Source organism: Heptranchias perlo, chromosome 12 (assembly GCF_035084215.1).
Source record: "Heptranchias perlo isolate sHepPer1 chromosome 12, sHepPer1.hap1, whole genome shotgun sequence".
Classification (NCBI taxonomy): Eukaryota; Metazoa; Chordata; class Chondrichthyes; order Hexanchiformes; family Hexanchidae; genus Heptranchias; species Heptranchias perlo.
In genome coordinates, this window is record NC_090336.1 from 75,936,946 (window position 1) to 75,958,024 (window position 21,079).

General features: G+C 59.8%; 1 protein-coding gene across 1 annotated transcript in view; it reads right to left on the reverse strand.

Moving 5' to 3' along the window:
• The window catches only part of LOC137327767 (uncharacterized oxidoreductase YjmC-like), an 84,137-nt gene that overhangs the window by 18,271 nt on the left and 44,787 nt on the right, over nt 1-21,079 (reverse strand). Inside the window, 2 exon segments of the mRNA XM_067993576.1 lie at nt 20,451-20,524; nt 20,527-20,545. Coding sequence (XP_067849677.1) covers nt 20,451-20,524; nt 20,527-20,545 — 93 coding nt within the window.

The window sequence follows — 21,079 nt, forward strand, 5'->3', positions numbered from 1 at the left end:
CCCGACCATCTGAACGTGTCTTAGAGTGTCTGGAGGACCCCCCACCAGCGCTATTTAAAGGGACCGTGCAGGATTTACAGGTTAGTGGCTGGATTATTGCTTCTGGCATTTGTACCTGTTTTTGGAGGTCTCCTAGACTCCAATACTAGGACACGGGGACATAGCCTAACATTTAGAGCCAGGACGTGCAGGAGTGAAGTTAGGAAATGCTTCTACACACAGAGGGTGGGAGATGTTTGGAACTCTCTTCTACAGACGGCAGTTGATGCTAGCTCACTTGTGAATGTTAAATCTGAGATTGATAGATTTGTGTGAACCAAGGGTATTAAGGGATATGGGGCTAAGGTGGGTATATGGAGTGAGGTCACAGGTTCACCATGATCTCATTGAATGGTGGAACAGGCTCGAGGGGCTAAATGCCACGGCCACTTGCTGCCTCCTGATATGCGCCACCTTCTCCTGCAAGAAAACGGGACGTGTGTCTGGGTGATGTGCCTGTCATGGTTGAATAGCTGCCAGTGTGTGGGGCCTGTGAGTTGTGGGTGGGCGGCTTGAAACAGTGGTAATGTGTGAGGGTGAGAGGAAGCCTCTGATTGGAAGAGTTGAGTACTGATGGAGAGAGTTTATTGGTCTGTGGGTGATGGGGGTGCAGTGGGTGGAGCAGTTGGTCGGAGACGTCACTCGACAGTTGACCTCACTCACCTTGACCACTCATGTCAAAGCATTGAACTCCTTCCTGCACTGCATCCATGTTCATGATGCTGTGCCCCTGGCATTGACTTCGTCCCCCGCTGCCTCCCACTGCCTTTTGGGAATATGTCTGGAGGGTCTCTTGCTCCCCCCAAACACTGCGGATAGAGGATGCCCCTCCTTCTGTCCACCTCTATTGGTTGATAGCGCTGTTTAACTATCAACTACAACAACTTCTTGCATTTTAAGCTATCGGTGGGTTAACTGTTTAACTATCGGTGGGTTAACTGTTTAACTATCGGCGGGTTAACTGTTTAAGCGCCTTTAAACGTCCCAGGGTGCTTCACAGGAGCGATTATCATCAGATTTTGACACCGAGCCATAAGGAGATATCGGGACAGGTGACCAAAAGCTCGGTCAAAGAGGGAGGTTTTAAGGAGCGTCTTAAAGGAGGAGAGAGAGGGGGAGAGATGGAGAGGGGGAGAGGGGGAGAGGTTTAGGGAGGGAATTCCAGAGCTCAGGGCCCAGGCAGCTGAAGGCACGGCCGCCAATGGTGGAGCGATAGAAATCGAGGATGCAGAAGAGGCCAGAATTAGAGGAGCAATTATGTGAACAATTATTTATACTTCCACAACACATCAAACAAAGAAAATGGATCAGAAACATGCACAATTTTCTAACTCATAACTTAATACGGTGTACGATTCAGGCGGAGCATTGGAACAATTGGATCTGCCCAGACCTGGGCCGCACACACATCACATGGTGACATTATTATTTCAGACGCTCCTTAAAACCTCCCTCTTTGACCAAGACTTTGGTCACCTGTCCTAATATCTCCTTCTGTGGCTCGGTGTCAATTTTTTTTTGATAATCGCTCCTGTGAAGCGCCTTGGAACGTTTTACTACATTAAAGGCTCTGTATAAATGCAAGATGTTGTTGGTGTTGTAAAATAAACCGAGCCAGCAGCAAACCTCACATCTCACACACACTGTTTCAGAGAGACTTTCAGGGGCTACAAAAAAAATACTAAAACTAAACACAGGCTTTCTAAAGAGACAGTTCACTGAGAACAAAAACTTCTGTACATAAGAAATAGGAGCAGGAGTAGGTCATTCGGCCCCTCGAGCCTGCTCCGCCATTCAATCAGATCATGGCTGATCTTTGACCTCAACTCCACTTTCCCGCCCGATCCCCATATCCCTTGATTCCCTTAGAGTCCAAAAATCTATTGATCTCAGCCTTGAATATACTCAACGACTGAGCATCCACAGCCCTCTGGGGTAGACAATTCCAAAGATTCACAACCCTCTGAGTGAAGAAATTCCTCCTCATCTCAGTCCTAAATGTCCGACCCCTTATCCTGAGACTATGCCCCCTAGTTCCAGACTCTCCAGCCAGAGGAAACAATCTCTCAGCATCAGTCGAACAGCAGAAAAAGGGACAGGATCGTCCCCTTGATTCCATCAGACGAATTTATCATTTTGCATTTAAACCAATCTTCAATTTCCGATGTTTGCGATTTAACCCCATTCTGTCCTGATTCAAAGTCTGAAGATCACAGTCTTGGAGCTCACTCAATCCTGTTACCTCCTGGATAATTCTGAACAGGATTCCCTGTTGGGATATGGGAGGGGTGTAATGAGATAGAGTAAAGGGGGGAAAGGGATGCTGAGATTACAGTTCAGAGTCCCAGTCCCTTTCTCGGTTCACTCTCTGGACCCGCTATTACTCCGAGTCCACATCCCGTCAGACCCTGCTCACAACTCCCACATCCCGTCAGACCCTGCTCACAACTCCCACATCCCATTAGACCCTGCTCACAACTCCCACATCCCGTCAGACCCTGCTCACAACTCCCACATCCCATTAGACCCTGCTCACAACTCCCGCATCCCATTAGACCCTGCTCACAACTCCCACATCCCATTAGACCCTGCTCACAACTCCCACATCCCATTAGACCCTGCTCACAACTCCCACATCCCATCAGACCCTGCTCACAACTCCCACATCCCATTAGACCCTGCTCACAACTCCCACATCCCATTAGACCCTGCTCACAACTCCCACATCCCATTAGACCCTGCTCACAACTCCCACATCCCATCAGACCCTGCTCACAACTCCCACATCCCATCAGACCCTGCTCACAACTCCCACATCCCATTAGACCCTGCTCACAACTCCCACATCCCATTAGACCCTGCTCACAACTCCCACATCCCATCAGACCCTGCTCACAACTCCCACATCCTGTTGACCCTTGCTCACAACTCCCACATCCCCATTAGACCCTGCTCACAACTCCCACATCCCATTAGACCCTGCTCACAACTCCCACATCCCATTAGACCCTGCTCACAACTCCCACATCCCATTAGACCCTGCTCACAACTCCCACATCCCATTAGACCCTGCTCACAACTCCCACATCCCATTAGACCCTGCTCACAACTCCCACATCCCATTAGACCCTGCTCACAACTCCCACATCCCATTAGACCCTGCTCACAACTCCCACATCCCATTAGACCCTGCTCACAACTCCCACATCCCATTAGACCCTGCTCACAACTCCCACATCCTGTCAGACCCTGCTCACAACTCCCACATCCCATCAGACCCTGCTCACAACTCGCACATCCCATTAGACCCTGCTCACAACTCCCACATCCCATCAGACCCTGCTCACAACTCCCACATCCCATTAGACCCTGCTCACAACTCCCGCATCCCATTAGACCCTGCTCACAACTCCCACATCCATTAGACCCTGCTCACAACTCCCACATCCTGTCAGACCCTGCTCACAACTCCCACATCCCATTAGACCCTGCTCACAACTCCCACATCCTGTCAGACCCTGCTCACAACTCCCACATCCCATTAGACCCTGCTCACAACTCCCACATCCATTAGACCCTGCTCACAACTCCCACATCCCATTAGACCCTGCTCACAACTCCCACATCCCATCAGACCCTGCTCACAACTCCCACATCCCGTCAGACCCTGCTCACAACTCCCACATCCCATCAGACCCTGCTCACAACTCCCACATCCCATTAGACCCTGCTCACAACTCCCACATCCCGTCAGACACTGCTCACAACTCCCGCATCCCATGAGACCCTGCTCACAACTCCCACATCCCATTAGACCCTGCTCACAACTCCCACATCCCATTAGACACTGCTCACAACTCCCACATCCCATTGGACCCTGCTCACAACTCCCACATCCCATCAGACCCTGCTCACAACTCCCACATCCCATCAGACCCTGCTCACAACTCCCACATCCCGTCAGACCCTGCTCACAACTCCCACATCCCATCAGACCCTGCTCACAACTCCCACATCCCATCAGACCCTGCTCACAACTCCCACATCCCATTAGACCCTGCTCACAACTCCCACATCCCATTAGACCCTGCTCACAACTCCCACATCCCGTCAGACCCTGCTCACAACTCCCGCATCCCATTAGACCCTGCTCACAACTCCCGCATCCCATTAGACCCTGCTCACAACTCCCACATCCCATTAGACCCTGCTCACAACTCCCGCATCCCATTAGACCCTGCTCACAACTCCCGCATCCCATTAGACCCTGCTCACAACTCCCGCATCCCATGAGACCCTGCTCACAACTCCCGCATCCCATGAGACCCTGCTCACAACTCCCGCATCCCATTAGACCCTGCTCACAACTCCCGCATCCCATTAGACCCTGCTCACAACTCCCGCATCCCATTAGACCCTGCTCACAACTCCCGCATCCATTAGACCCTGCTCACAACTCCCACATCCCATTAGACCCTGCTCACAACTCCCACATCCCATTAGACCCTGCTCACAACTCCCAAATCCCATTAGACCCTGCTCACAACTCCCGCATCCCATTAGACCCTGCTCACAACTCCCACATCCCATTAGGCCCTGCTCACAACTCCCAAATCCCATTAGACCCTGCTCACAACTCCCACATCCCATTAGACCCTGCTCACAACTCCCGCATCCCATTAGACCCTGCTCACAACTCCCAAATCCCATTAGACCCTGCTCACAACTCCCACATCCCATTAGACCCTGCTCACAACTCCCACATCCATTAGGCCCTGCTCCGGCTGCCGTCAGGAGCTGCAATGCAAAGTGGAGGGGGAGAGAAAGAGAGAGAGCCAGACGTCGTCCGACGCTGGAACGTAAGACGTGGGGGGGGAGAACGGGAAGATCGGGGGATAGTGGAAGATTGGGGGGGAGAGGGGAAGATCGGGGGGGGGGGAGAGGGAAAGATCGGGGGGGGGAGAGGGGAAGATCGGGGGGAGAGGAGAAGATCGGGGGGGAGAGGGGAAGATCGGGGGGGGGAGAGGGGAAGATCGGGGGGGAGAGGAGAAGATCGGGGGGGAGAGGGGAAGATCGGGGGGGGAGAGGGGAAGATCGGGGGGGGAGAGGGGAAGATCGGGGGGGGAGAGGGGAAGATCGGGGGGGGGAGGGAAGATCGGGGGGGGGGAGGGGAAGATCGGGGGGGGAGAGGGGAAGATCGGGGGGAGAGGGGAAGATCGGGGGGAGAGGGGAAGATCGGGGGGGAGAGGGGAAGATCGGGGGGGGGAGAGGAGAAGATCGGGGGGGAGAGGAGAAGATCGGGGGGGAGAGGGGAAGATCGGGGGGGAGAGGGGAAGATCGGGGGGGAGAGGGGAAGATCGGGGGGAGAGGGGAAGATCGGGGGGAGAGGGGAAGATCGGGGGGGAGAGGGGAAGATCGGGGGGGAGAGGGGAAGATCGGGGGGAGAGGGGAAGATCGGGGGGGGGAGAGGGGAAGATCGGGGGGGGGAGAGGGGAAGATCGGGGGGGGAGAGGGGAAGATCGGGGGGGGAGAGGGGAAGATCGGGGGGGGAGAGGGGAAGATCGGGGGGGGAGAGGGGAAGATCGGGGGGGAGAGGGGAAGATCGGGGGGGGAGAGGGGAAGATCGGGGGGGAGAGGGGAAGATCGGGAGGGGAGAGCAGAAGATCGGGGGGGAGAGGGGAAGATCGGGGGGGGAGAGGGGAAGATCGGGGGAGAGGGGAAGATCGGGGGGGAGAGGGGAAGATCGGGGGGGGAGAGGGGAAGATCGGGGGGAGAGAGGGGAAGATCGGGGGGGGAGAGGGGAAGATCGGGGGGAGAGAGGGGAAGATCGGGGGGAGAGGGGAAGATCGGGGGGGGAGAGGGGAAGATCGGGGGAGAGAGGGGAAGATCGGGGGGGGAGAGGGGAAGATCGGTGGGGGGAGAGGGGAAGATCGGGGGGAGAGGGGAAGATCGGGGGGTGAGAGGGGAAGATCGGGGGGGAGAGGGAAGATCGGGGGGGAGAGGGGAAGATCGGGGGGGGAGACGAGAAGATCGGGGTGGGGAGAGGGGAAGATCGGGGGGGAGAGGGGAAGATCGGGGGGGAGAGGGGAAGATCGGGGGGGAGAGGGGAAGATCGGGGGGGAGAGGGAAGATCGGGGGGAGAGGGGAAGATCGGGGGGAGAGGGGAAGATCGGGGGGGGAGAGGGGAAGATCGGGGGGGAGAGGGGAAGATCGGGGGGGAGAGGGGAAGATCGGGGGGGGAGAGGGGAAGATCGGGGGGGGGAGGGGAAGATCGGGGGGGGGAGGGGAAGATCGGGGGGGGAGAGGGGAAGATCGGGGGGGGGAGGGGAAGATCGGGGGGGAGAGGGAAGATCGGGGAGAGAGAGGGGAAGATCGGAGGAGTGAGGGGAAGATCGGGGGGGGGAGAGGGGAAGATCGGGGGAGAGAGGGGAAGATCGGGGGGGAGAGGGGAAGATCGGGGGGGAGAGGGGAAGATCGGGGGGGAGAGGGGAAGATCGGAGGAGTGAGGGGAAGATCGGGGGGGAGAGGGGAAGATCGGGGGGGAGAGGGGAAGATCGGGGGGGAGAGGGGAAGATCGGAGGAGTGAGGGGAAGATCGGGGGGGGGAGAGGGGAAGATCGGGGGGGAGAGGGGAAGATCGGAGGAGTGAGGGGAAGATCGGGGGGAGAGGGGAAGATCGGGGGGGAGAGGGAAGATCGGAGGAGTGAGGGGAAGATCGGGGGGGAGAGGGGAAGATCGGGGGGGAGAGGGGAAGATCGGAGGAGTGAGGGGAAGATCGGGGGGGGGAGAGGGGAAGATCGGGGAGGGAGAGGCGAAGATCGGGGGGGGAGAGGGGAAGATGGGGGGGGGAGGGGAAGATCGGGGGGGAGAGGGGAAGATCGGGGGGGGAGAGGGGAAGATCGGGGGGGGAGAGGGGAAGATCGGGGGGGGAGAGGGGAAGATGGGGGGGGGGAGGGGAAGATCGGGGGGAGAGGGGAAGATCGGGGGGGGAGAGGGGAAGATCGGGGGGGGGGAGAGGGGAAGATCGGTGGGGGGAGAGGGGAAGATCGGGGGGAGAGGGGAAGATCGGGGGGGAGAGGGGAAGATCGGGGGGGGGAGAGGGGAAGATCGGGGGGAGAGGGGAAGATCGGGGGGGGAGAGGGGAAGATCGGGGGGGGGGAGAGGGGAAGATCGGTGGGGGGGAGAGGGGAAGATCGGGGGGAGAGGGGAAGATCGGGGGGGGAGAGGGGAAGATCGGGGGGGGAGAGGGGAAGATCGGGGGGAGAGGGGAAGATCGGGGGGGGGAGAGGGGAAGATCGGGGGGGGGAGAGGGGAAGATCGGGGGGGGTGAGAGGGGAAGATCGGGGGGGAGAGGGGAAGATCGGGGGGGGGAGAGGGGAAGATCGGGGGGGGGAGAGGGGAAGATCGGGGGGGAGAGGAGAAGATCGGGGGGGAGAGGGGAAGATCGGGGGGGAGAGGGGAAGATCGGGGGGGAGAGGGGAAGATCGGGGGGAGAGGGGAAGATCGGGGGGGGAGAGGGGAAGATCGGGGGGGGGAGAGGGGAAGATCGGGGGGGGGAGAGGGGAAGATCGGGGGGGAGAGGGAAGATCGGGGGGGAGAGGGGAAGATCGGGGGGGGAGAGGGAAGATCGGGGGGGAGAGGGGAAGATCGGGGGGGGAGAGGGGAAGATCGGGGGGGAGAGGGGAAGATCGGGGGGGGAGAGGGAAGATCGGGGGGGGGAGGGGAAGATCGGGGGGGGGAGGGGAAGATCGGGGGGGGGGAGGGGAAGATTGGGGGGGGGAGGGGAAGATCGGGGGGGGAGGGGAAGATCGGGGGGGAGAGGGGAAGATCGGGGGGAGAGGGGAAGATCGGGGGGGAGAGGGGAAGATCGGGGGGGGAGAGGGGAAGATCGGGGGGGGAGAGGGGAAGATCGGTGGGGGGAGAGGGGAAGATCGGGGGGGAGAGGGGAAGATCGGGGGGGAGAGGGGAAGATCGGGGGGGGAGACGAGAAGATCGGGGTGGGGAGAGGGGAAGATCGGGGGGGAGAGGGAAGATCGGGGGGGAGAGGGGAAGATCGGGGGGAGAGGGGAAGATCGGGGGGGGAGAGGGGAAGATCGGGGGGGAGAGGGGAAGATCGGGGGGGAGAGGGGAAGATCGGGGGGGGAGAGGGGAAGATCGGGGGGGGGGGAGGGGAAGATCGGGGGGGGAGGGGAAGATCGGGGGGGAGAGGGGAAGATCGGGGGAGAGAGGGGAAGATCGGAGGAGTGAGGGGAAGATCGGGGGGGGGAGAGGGAAGATCGGGGAGGGAGAGGCGAAGATCGGGGAGGGAGAGGGGAAGATCGGGGGGGAGAGGGGAAGATGGGGGGGGGGAGGGGAAGATCGGGGGGGAGAGGGGAAGATCGGGGGGGGAGCGGGGAAGATCGGGGGGGGAGAGGGGAAGATCGGTGGGGGGGAGAGGGGAAGATCAGGGGGGGTGAGAGGGGAAGATCGGGGGGGGTGAGAGGGGAAGATCGGGGGGGGTGAGAGGGGAAGATCGGGGGGGGAGATGGGAAGATCGGGGGGGGTGAGAGGGGAAGATCGGGGGGGAGAGGGAAGATCGAGGGGAGAGAGTGGAAGATCGGGGGGAGAGGGGAAGATCGGTGGGGGAGAGGGGAAGATCGGGGGGGGAGAGGGGAAGATCGGGGGGGAGAGGGGAAGATCGGGGGAGAGAGGGGAAGATCGGGGGGGAGAGGGGAAGATCGGGGGGGAGAGGGGAAGATCAGGGGGGGGGGGAGAGGGGAAGATGGGGGGAGTGAGGGAAGATCGGGGGGTAGAGGGGAAGATGGGAGGGGAGAGGGAAGATGGGGGGAGCGAGGGAAGATCGGGGGGGAGAGGGGAAGATCGGGGGGGGAGAGGGGAAGATCGGGGGGAGAGGGGAAGATCGGGGGGGGGAGAGGGGAAGATCGGGGGGGGAGAGGGGAAGATCGGGGGGGAGAGGGGAAGATCGGGGGGAGAGGGGAAGATCGGGGGGGAGAGGGGAAGATCGGGGGAGAGAGGGGAAGATCGGGGGGGAGAGGGGAAGATCGGGGGGAGAGGGGAAGATCGGGGGGGGAGAGGGAAGATCGGGGGTGAGAGGGGAAGATCGGTGGGGGAGAGGGGAAGATCGGGGGGAGAGGGGAAGATCGGGGGGGGAGAGGGGAAGATCGGTGGGGAGAGGGGAAGATCGGTGGGGAGAGGGGAAGATCGGGGGGGGAGAGGGGAAGATCGGGGGGGAGAGGGAAGATCGGGGGGGGGAGAGGGGAAGATCGGGGGGGAGAGGGGAAGATCGGTGGGGGAGAGGGGAAGATCGGGGGAGAGAGGGGAAGATCGGGGGGAGAGAGGGAAGATCGGGGGGGAGAGGGGAAGTTCGGGGGAGAGAGGGGAAGATCAGGGGGGGGGAGAGGGGAAGATCGGGGGAGTGAGGGGAAGATCGGGGGGGAGAGGGGTAGATCGAGGGGAGAGAGGGGAAGATCGAGGGGAGAGAGGGGAAGATCGGGGGGGAGAGGGGAAGATCGGGGGGGAGAGGGGAAGATCGGGGGGGAGAGGGGAAGATCGGTGGGGGAGAGGGGAAGATCGGGGGGGGAGAGGGAAGATCGGGGGGGAGAGGGGAAGATCGGGGGAGAGAGGGGAAGATCGGGGGGGAGAGGGAAGATCGGGGGGAGAGAGGGGAAGATCGAGGGGGGAGAGGAGAAGATCGGGGGGGGAGAGGGGAAGATCGGGGGGGGAGAGGGGAAGATCGGGGGGGGGAGAGGGGAAGATCGGGGGGGGGAGGGGAAGATCGGGGGGGAGAGGGGAAGATCGGGGGGGGAGGGGAAGATCGGGGGGGAGAGGGGAAGATCGGGGGAGAGAGGGAAGATCGGAGGAGTGAGGGGAAGATCGGGGGGGGGAGAGGGGTAGATCGGGGAGGGAGAGGGAAGATCGGGGAGGGAGAGGGGAAGATCGGGGGGGAGAGGGAAGTTCGGGGGGGAGAGGGGAAGATCGGGGAGGGAGAGGGGAAGATCGGGGAGGGAGAGGGGAAGATCGGGGAGGGAGAGGGGAAGATGGGGGGGGGGGAGGGGAAGATCGGGGGGAGAGGGGAAGATCGGGGGGGGAGAGGGGAAGATCGGGGGGGGAGAGGGGAAGATCGGTGGGGGGGAGAGGGGAAGATCAGGGGGGGGTGAGAGGGGAAGATCGGGGGGGGTGAGAGGGGAAGATCGGGGGGGGTGAGAGGGGAAGATCGGGGGGAGAGGGGAAGATCGGTGGGGAGAGGGGAAGATCGGGGGGGAGATGGGAAGATCGGGGGGGAGAGGGGAAGATCGGGGGGGGAGAGGGAAGATCGGGGGGGAGAGGGGAAGATCGGGGGGAGAGAGGGGAAGATCGGGGGGGGAGAGGGGAAGATCGGGGGGGGAGAGGGGAAGATCGGGGGGGGAGAGGGGAAGATCGGGGGGAGAGGGGAAGATCGGTGGGGGAGAGGGGAAGATCGGGGGGGAGAGGGGAAGTTCGGGGGATGAGAGGGAAGATCAGGGGGGGGAGAGGGGAAGATCGGGGGAGTGAGGGAAGATCGGGGGGGAGAGGGGTAGATCGGGGGGAGAGGGGAAGATCGGGGGGGAGAGGGGAAGATCGGGGGGAGAGGGGTAGATCGAGGGGAGAGAGGGGAAGATCGGGGGGGAGAGGGGAAGATCGGGGGGAGAGGGGAAGATCGGGGGGGAGAGGGAAGATCGGGGGGGAGAGGGGAAGATCGGGGGGGAGAGGGGTAGATCGAGGGGAGAGAGGGGAAGATCGGGGGGGAGAGGGGAAGATCGGGGGGGAGAGGGGAAGATCGGGGGGGAGAGGGGAAGATCGGTGGGGAGAGGGAAGATCGGGGGGGGAGAGGGGAAGATCGGGGGGGAGAGGGGAAGATCGGGGGGAGAGAGGGGAAGATCGAGGGGGGGAGAGGAGAAGATCGGGGGGGAGAGGGGAAGATCGGGGGGGGAGAGGGGAAGATCGGGGGGGGAGAGGGGAAGATCGGGGGGGGGAGGGGAAGATCGGGGGGGAGAGGGGAAGATCGGGGGGGGGAGGGGAAGATCGGGGGGGAGAGGGGAAGATCGGGGGAGAGAGGGGAAGATCGGAGGAGTGAGGGGAAGATCGGGGGGGGGAGAGGGGAAGATCGGGGAGGGAGAGGGGAAGATCGGGGAGGGAGAGGGAAGATCGGGGGGGAGAGGGGAAGATGGGGGGGGGGAGGGGAAGATCGGGGGGGAGAGGGGAAGATCGGGGGGGGAGAGGGGAAGATCGGGGGGGGGAGAGGGGAAGATCGGTGGGGGGAGAGGGGAAGATCAGGGGGGGGTGAGAGGGGAAGATCGGGGGGGGTGAGAGGGAAGATCGGGGGGGGAGAGGGGAAGATCGGGGGGGGAGAGGGGAAGATCGGGGGGGGGAGAGGGAAGATCGGGGGGGTGAGAGGGGAAGATCGGGGGGGAGAGGGGAAGATCGGGGGGGAGAGGGGAAGATCGGGGGGGGAGATGGGAAGATCGGGGGGGTGAGAGGGGAAGATCGGGGGGGAGAGGGGAAGATCGGGGGGAGAGGGGAAGATCGGGGGGGGGAGAGGGGAAGATCGGGGGGGGGAGGGGAAGATCGGGGGGGAGAGGGGAAGATCGGGGGGGAGAGGGGAAGATCGGGGGGGAGAGGGGAAGATCGGGGGGGAGAGGGGAAGATCGGGGGGGAGAGGGGAAGATCGGGGTGGAGAGGGGAAGATCGGGGGGAGAGGGGAAGATCGGGGGGGGGAGAGGGAAGATCGGGGGAGAGAGGGGAAGATCGGTGGGGGAGAGGGGAAGATCGGTGGGGGAGAGGGGAAGATCGGGGGGGAGAGGGGAAGATCGGGGGGGAGAGGGGAAGATCGGGGGGGGAGAGGGGAAGATCGGAGGAGTGAGGGAAGATCGGGGGGGAGAGAGGGGAAGATCGGTGGGGGAGAGGGGAAGATCGGTGGGGGAGAGGGGAAGATCGGGGGGGGAGAGGGGAAGATCGGGGGGGGAGAGGGGAAGATCGGGGGGGGAGAGGGGAAGATCGGAGGAGTGAGGGGAAGATCGGGGGGAGAGAGGGGAAGATCGGTGGGGGAGAGGGGAAGATCGGTGGGGGAGAGGGGAAGATCGGGGGGGGAGAGGAAGATCGGGGGGGAGAGGGGAAGATCGGGGGGAGAGAGGGAGATCGGGGGGGAGAGGGGAAGAATCGGGGGAGAGAGGGGAAGATCGGGGGGAGAGGGGAAGATCGGGGGGAGAGGGGAAGATCGGGGGGGGAGAGGGGAAGATCAGGGGGGGGGGGAGAGGGGAAGATGGGGCGAGTGAGGGGAAGATCAGGGGGTAGAGGGAAGATGGGGGGGGAGAGGGGAAGATGGGGGGAGCGAGGGGAAGATCGGGGGGGAGAGGGGAAGATCGAGGGGAGAGAGGGGAAGATCGGGGGGAGAGAGGGGAAGATCGGGGGTGAGAGGGGAAGATCGGTGGGGGAGAGGGAAGATCGGGGGTGAGAGGGGAAGATCGGTGGGGGAGAGGGGAAGATCGGTGGGGGAGAGGGGAAGATCGGGGGGAGAGGGGAAGATCGGTGGGGAGAGGGGAAGATCGGGGGGGGAGAGGGGAAGATCGGGGGGTGAGGGGAAGATCGGGGGAGAGAGGGGAAGATCGGGGGAGAGGGAAGATCGGGGGGAGAGAGGGGAAGATCGGGGGTGAGAGGGGAAGATCGGTGGGGGAGAGGGGAAGATCGGGGGGAGAGGGGAAGATCGGGGGGGAGAGGGGAAGATCGGTGGGGGAGAGGGGAAGATCGGGGGGGAGAGGGGAAGATCGGGGGGAGAGGGGAAGATCGGTGGGGGAGAGGGGAAGATCGGGGGGGAGAGGGGAAGATCGGGGGGGAGAGGGGAAGTCCGGGGGAGAGAGGGGAAGATCGGGGGAGAGAGGGGAAGATCGGGGGGAGAGGGGAAGATCGGGGGGAGAGGGGAAGATCGGGGGGGGAGAGGGGAAGATCAGGGGGGGGGGGGAGAGGGGAAGATGGGGGGAGTGAGGGGAAGATCAGGGGGTAGAGGGGAAGATGGGGGGGGAGAGGGGAAGATGGGGGGAGCGAGGGGAAGATCGGGGGGGGAGAGGGGAAGATCGAGGGGAGAGAGGGGAAGATCGGGGGGGAGAGGGGAAGATCGGGGGGGAGAGGGGAAGATCGGGGGGGAGAGGGGAAGATCGGGGGGGAGAGGGGAAGATCGGGGGGGGAGAGGGGAAGATCGGGGGGGGAGAGGGAAGATCGGGGGGGAGAGGGGAAGATCGGGGGGGGGAAAGGGGAAGATCGGGGGGGAGAGGGGAAGATCGGGGGGAGAGGGGAAGATCGGGGGGAGAGGGGAAGATCGGGGGGTGAGGGGAAGATCGGGGAGAGAGGGGAAGATCGGGGGAGAGGGGAAGATCGGGGGAGAGAGGGGAAGATCGGGGGTGAGAGGGGAAGATCGGTGGGGGAGAGGGGAAGATCGGGGGGTGAGGGGAAGATCGGGGGAGAGAGGGGAAGATCGGGGGGAGAGGGGAAGATCGGGGGGGAGAGGGGAAGATCGGGGGGGAGAGGGGAAGATCGGGGGGTGAGGGGAAGATCGGGGGAGAGAGGGGAAGATCGGGGGGAGAGGGGAAGATCGGGGGAGAGAGGGGAAGATCGGGGGTGAGAGGGGAAGATCGGTGGGGGAGAGGGGAAGATCGGGGGGGAGAGGGGAAGATCGGGGGGGAGAGGGGAAGATCGGGGGGGAGAGGGGAAGATCGGGGGGGGAGAGGGGAAGATCGGGGGGGGAGAGGGAAGATCAGGGGGGGGAGAGGGAAGATCGGGGGAGTGAGGGAAGATCGGGGGGGAGAGGGAAGATCGGGGGGGAGAGGGGAAGATCGGGGAGTGAGGGGAAGATCGGGGGGGGAGAGGGGAAGATCGAGGGGAGAGAGGGAAGATCGAGGGAGAGAGGGAAGATCGGGGGGAGAGGGGAAGATCGGGGGGAGAGGGGAAGATCGGGGGGGAGAGGGGAAGATCGGTGGGGAGAGGGGAAGATCGGGGGGGAGAGGGGAAGATCGGGGGGGAGAGGGGAAGATCGGTGGGGGAGAGGGGAAGATCGGGGGGGAGAGGGGAAGATCGGGGGGGAGAGGGGAAGATCGGGGGGAGAGAGGGGAAGATCGGGGGGGAGAGGGGAAGATCGGGGGGGGAGAGGGGAAGATCAGGGGGGGGGGGGGAGAGGGGAAGATGGGGGGAGTGAGAGGGGAAGATCGGGGGGGGAGAGGGGAAGATCGGGGGGGGTGAGAGGGAAGAATCGGGGGGGAGAGGGGAAGATCGGGGGGAGAGAGGGGAAGATCGGGGGGGGAGAGGGGAAGATCGGTGGGGGAGAGGGGAAGATCGGTGGGGGAGAGGGGAAGATCGGTGGGGGAGAGGGGAAGATCGGTGGGGGAGAGGGGAAGATCGGGGGGGGAGAGGGGAAGATCGGGGGGGAGAGGGGAAGATCGGTGGGGGGAGAGGGGAAGATCGGGGGGGGAGAGGGGAAGATCGGGGGGGAGAGGGGAAGATCGGTGGGGGAGAGGGGAAGATCGGGGGGGAGAGGGGAAGATCGGTGGGGAGAGGGGAAGATCGGGGGGGGAGAGGGGAAGATCGGGGGAGAGGGGAAGATCGGGGGGGAGAGGGAAGATCGGGGGGGGGAGAGGGGAAGATCGGGGGGGGAGAGGGGAAGATCGGGGGGGAGAGGGGAAGATCGGTGGGGGAGAGGGGAAGATCGGGGGGAGAGAGGGGAAGCTCGGGGGGGAGAGGGGAAGTTCGGGGGAGAGAGGGGAAGATCAGGGGGGGAGAGGGGAAGATCGGGGGAGTGAGGGGAAGATCGGGGGGGAGAGGGGTAGATCGGGGAGGAGAGGGGAAGATCGGGGGGGGAGAGGGGAAGATCGAGGGAGAGAGGGGAAGATCGGGGGGGAGAGGGGAAGATAGGGGGGAGAGGGGAAGATCGGGGGGGAGAGGGGAAGATCGGGGGGGAGAGGGGAAGATCGGTGGGGGAGAGGGGAAGATCGGGGGGGGAGAGGGGAAGTTCGGGGGGGAGAGGGGAAGATCGGGGGGGAGAGGGGAAGATCAGGGGGGGAGAGGGGAAGATGGGGGGAGTGAGGGGAAGATCGGGGGGGAGAGGGGAAGATCGGGGGGGAGAGGGGAAGATCGGGGGGAGAGGGGTAGATCGGGGAGGAGAGGGGAAGATCGGGGGAGAGAGGGGAAGATCGGGGGGAGAGAGGGGAAGATCGAGGGGAGAGAGGGGAAGATCGGGGGGGAGAGGGGAAGATCGGGGGGGAGAGGGGAAGATCGGGGGGGAGAGGGGAAGATCGGGGGGGAGAGGGGAAGATCGGGGGGGGAGAGGGGAAGATCGGGGGGGGAGAGGGGAAGATCGGGGGGGGAGAGGGGAAGATCGGGGGGGGAGAGGGGAAGATCGGGGGGAGAGGGGAAGATCGGGGGGGAGAGGGGAAGATCGGGGGAGAGAGGGGAAGATCGGGGGGGAGAGGGGAAGATCGGGGGGAGAGGGGAAGATCGGGGGGGAGAGGGGAAGATCGGGGGGAGAGGGGAAGATCGGGGGGGAGAGGGGAAGTTCGGGGGGGAGAGGGGAAGATCGGGGGGGGAGAGGGAAGATCGGGGGGAGAGGGGAAGATCGGGGGGAGTGAGGGGAAGATCGGGGGGTAGAGGGGAAGATCGGGGGGGGGAGAGGGAAGATCGGGGGGAGAGGGGAAGATCGGGGGGGAGAGGAGAAGATGGGGGGAGTGAGGGGAAGATCGGGGGTAGAGGGGAAGATCGGGGGGGGAGAGGGGAAGATCGAGGGGAGAGAGGGGAAGATCGGGGGGGAGAGGGGAAGATCGGGGGGGAGAGGGAGAAGATCGGGGGGGAGAGGGGAAGATCGGGGGGGAGAGGGGAAGATCGGGGGGGAGAGGGGAAGATCGGGGGGGAGAGGGGAAGATCGGGGGGGAGAGGGAAGATCGGGGGGGAGAGGGAAGATCGGGGGGGAGAGGGGAAGATCGGGGGAGAGAGGGGAAGATCGGGGGGGAGAGGGGAAGATCGGGGGGAGAGGGGAAGATCGGGGGGGAGAGGGGAAGATCGGGTGGGGAGATGGGAAGTTCAGCGGGGAGAGGGGGGGTGAAGAAGGACATTGGGAGAGCATCTGGGGGGGGGTGAAGAGGGGACTTCAGAGAGGGAAACATCAGACATCGGAGCAGGGTACAAAGGGTATATTCATTTTGTGTTTTGACTTCCTTCTATGGTGCTTTATGTAATTTATTTAGTTTCTTTTTCTCCTGATCCGGCCCTTTCACTCCGGGTTTCACCAGGTGTGAATCAGAAGCAGTGTGCAAGCTGCCCAGGTCAGTTAAAAATCGTTCTCACCACTTCATCTGTCACGGGTAAAGTGCCTTAAATATCTCAATGAGGTCCACTGAACTCTCACCCCGCGGCTTTAATTTCCGGCGGGACGTCCATTTTCGGGTCTCCCGCGCGCGCACACAGGTGGGTCCCTGGGAAACTCGGAAGTCGGCGGGTTGGAGCCGGCTTCTGAACCCGATTTTCGGAGCCCCCGCCTCCAACAACCCCCCAATGCCCCTAAAGTTGAGCCCTCAGTTTCTCCTGCTCCCTCTCAGATTGTCCAACAGCTGTCTTGCACGTTGCTTTTCCATCCCAGCACCGCTATCTTTTTGCTTCTGCTGCCACAATTCCCGCAGTGCCTTTTCTATCCGGAGTCTGCCCGCCTCACCTTCTAAGCTGCGTATCTTATCTTATCTCCCAACTCTACGCCCTCATCACACATTCGTTCCATAGTATTGTGACGATCCAGGAAGGGATGGGTCGCTTGGACAGTGTGGAGTCTGACCACATCGCCGTCTGTTTTAAGCTCCACTATTTCTCCCTTCGAGACTCTAATTTCAGCCTTTGTCGTCAATGCTCCCTCCGGAGGGCACAGGAATCTTCTCTGTCTTCTGTCTTTTGTCTCTGCTGCAAGAGGAACATTTTCTGTCTCCTAGTCTCTCGTTCCTGCTTTTTATTTATTCGTTCGTGGGATGCGGGCGTCGCTGGCGAGGCCGGCATTTATTGCCCATCCCCAATCGCCCCTTGAGAAGGTGGTGGTGAGCCGCCTTCTTGAACCGCTGCAGTCCGTGTGGTGACGGTTCTCCCACATGATCGCTGAAACACATCCTCCAGTGCCTGCTCAATCTCCTCTCAGCTCCCTTTCAAAATTTCTTTGGAAAATCCGAAGGGACCTCCTTTCCTTTTAATCAAGTCACAAATTTTCAAAGGGACCGACTTGGTCGATATTCTTTGTCTGAGTCCATCTTATTCCCGAGATCGCGATTCCCAGTAACTTGTTACACTAAAGGGATCAAGGGATATGGGGAAAAAGCAGGGACAGGGTTCTGAGTTAGACGATCGGCCATGATCATTTTGAATGGGGGAGCAGGCCCGAAGGGCCGAATGGCCGACTCTTGCTCCTATTTTCTATGATCTGTGATACCAACTTTTAATATTGGGCAAAAGTTTCTCTCCATCGACTCTATCAAATCCCTTCATCATTTTCAACACCTCGATTAGATCACCCCTCAACCTTCTACACTCGAGGGAATATCCCTCAACCTTCACACTCGAGGGAATATCCCTCAACCTTCCACACTCGAGGGAATACCCCTCAACCTTCTACACTCGAGGGAATATCCCTCAACCTTCCACACTCGAGGGAATACCCCTCAACCTTCCACACTCGAGGGAATACCCCTCAACCTTCCACACTCGAGGGAATACCCCTCAACCTTCTACACTCGAGGGAATATCCCTCAACCTTCCACACTCGAGGGAATACCCCTCAACCTTCCACACTCGAGGGAATACCCCTCAACCTTCACACTCGAGGGAATACCCCTCAACCTTCTACACTCGAGGGAATACCCCTCAACCTTCCACACTCGAGGGAATACCCCTCAACCTTCCACACTCGAGGGAATACCCCTCAACCTTCTATACTCGAGGGGAATACCCCTCAACCTTCTACACTCGAGGGAATACCCCCTCACCTTCTATACTCGAGGGAATACCCTCAACCTTCCACACTCGAGGGAATACCCCTCAACCTTCTACACTTGAGGGAATACCGCTCAACCTTCCATACTCGAGGGAATACCCCTCAACCTTCCATACTCGAGGGAATACCCCTCAACCTTCCACACTTGAGGGAATACCCCTCAACCTTCCATACTCGAGGGAATACCCCTCAACCTTCCATACTCGAGGGAATACCCCTCAACCTTCCACACTTGAGGGAATACCCCTCAACCTTCTACACTCGAGGGAATACCCCTCAACCTTCCACACTCGAGGGAATACCCCTCAACCTTCCATACTCGAGGAATACCCCTCAACCTTCCATACTCGAGGGAATACCCCTCAACCTTCCACACTCGAGGGAATACCCCTCAACCTTCTACACTCGAGGGAATACCCCTCAACCTTCCATACTCGAGGGAATACCCCTCAACCTTCCACACTCGAGGAATACAAGCGTAGTCCATACAACCTGACCTCATAATTTAACCCTTTTAGCCCCGGGATCATTCTGGTTCCCAGACCTGAAGACAGTGGGGGAGGAATTGGATCAGGGCTGTTTTTGGGCGGGGGCAGCACGATGCCCTCTTACCCCGCGCCCAATGGCCCCCTGCGCAGGCAGCACGAGAGTTTCGTCAGGCCTGAGGATTTCACCTCCGACCCTGCGCTGGGAATCGGCGCGAACGAGGATTCGATGCAATTCGCACTTTCCACCAGCAGAGGGAACGCTTAAAGGCAGGCTGTCTATTAGAAATCTCTTAAAGGGAGCTGGTACCTGTTATTTGCTGAAAATAACTGTCTACTGTCTGCACAGAGTCTGACCAGAGATCAGACATCACACACATAAAACACAGGTGCAGGTCCCATCCCGATGTTTACACACCAATGAGTTATGTTAAAACATTGAATAAAGGTTGCGCACCACTAAATCCCACATCCTCCAATCTGCACACCAGACCTCACCAATCAGCTGATCTGAGTTGGTACCAGGCCTGCGAGAGTGCGACCGATAGTTAAACAGTGATACCCACCGATAGTTAAACAGTTATGCCCACCGATAGTTAAACAATGATACCCACCGATAGTTAAACAGTGATACCCACCGATAGTTAAACAGTTATGCCCACCGATAGTTAAACAGTTATACCCACCGATAGTTAAACAATGATACCCACCGATAGTTAAACAATGATACCCACCGATAGTTAAACAATGATACCCACCGATAGTTAAACAGTGATAACCACCGATAGTTAAACAATGATACCCACCGATAGTTAAACAATGATACCCACCGATAGTTAAACAATGATACCCACCGATAGTTAAACAATGATACCCACCGATAGTTAACAGACAGTGATACCCACCGATAGTTAAACAGTTATGCCCACCGATAGTTAAACAATGATACCCACCGATAGTTAAACAGTTATACCCACCGATAGTTAAACAATGATACCCACCGATAGTTAAACAGTTATGCCCACCGATAGTTAAACAATGATACCCACCGATAGTTAAACAGTTATACCCACCGATAGTTAAACAATGATACCCACCGATAGTTAAACAGTGATACCCACCGATAGTTAAACAATGATACCCACCGATAGTTAAACAGTTTTACCCACCGATAGTTAAACAGTGATACCCACCGATAGTTAAACAATGATACCCACCGATAGTTAAACAATGATACCCACCGATAGTTAAACAGTTATACCCACCGATAGTTAAACAGTGATACCCATCGATAGTTAAACAGTGAAACCCACCGATAGTTAAACAGTTATACCCACCGATAGTTAAACAGTGATACCCACCGATAGTTAAACAGTGATACCCACCGATAATTAAACAGTTATACAGTGATACCCACCGATAGTTAAACAGTGATACCCACCGATAATTAAACAGTGATACCCACCGATAATTAAACAGTTATACCCACCGATAATTAAACAGTTATACCCACCGATAGTTAAACAGTTATACCCACCGATAATTAAACAGTTATACAGTTATAGCCACCGATAGTTAAACAGTTATACCCACCGATAATTAAACAGTTATACCCACCGATAGTTAAACAGTTATACAGTTATACCCACCGATAGTTAAACAACAATATCGACCAATAGTTAAACAGTTATACAGTTATACCCACCGATAATTAAACAGTTATACCCACCGATAGTTAAACAGTTATACAGTTATACCCACCGATAGTTAAACAATGATACCCACCAATAATAGTTAAACAGTTTTACCCACCGATAGTTAAACAGTAATACCCACTGATAGTTAACCAGTGACACCCACCGATAGTTAACCAGTGACACCCACCGATAGTTAACCAGTGATACCCACCTCTTCTAGTATTCTGTGCATATTAAGCAAGTCTGACATCCTCTCCTTGAAACCTGGAGCGAAACAGTCTGGGTGATGGCGAGGAAGCACTGTCCCTGGAGGGTGAGGAGAGGGAAAGAGTCCGAGAGTTACTGAGGGCTCGGCTCACCCCACCGTCACTGAACTCTGAAACACACCTTTCTCTTTCAATTGTAAATGTGGTTCAAAAGGGAATTAAACACGTATTTGGAAAGAGACAGAGTAGAAGGGCAGGTGGTGAGATTACAGCTCCAGTGACCTCACCCCACAGACAGTCAGCAGTACGGGATCTTGCTGTGCTGCAATCGCTAAACGTGTTCAAACTCTGCTCGTGCTTTCCGTCAGGGGTCGGAGGTCACAGGTTTCGCGAACTGTCCTTTGACATTTGCCCTCTTCCCCGTGGCATGTCCTGGGCACAGTGCCAGGCCACCTGACTCAGGGGTCAGCCTTCATATCAGGCTGACCGACGTGGGCTATTCCACCGTGTGGGTGTCAGCTTATTACAAAGGTCTCTGCCGTTAACCTCACCCATTACAGACACCTGCTGCTGGTTCCCACTGTTTCCTGATTTATTTCAGATGTTATACACGTTTCCCTCTGTTCCCTGTACG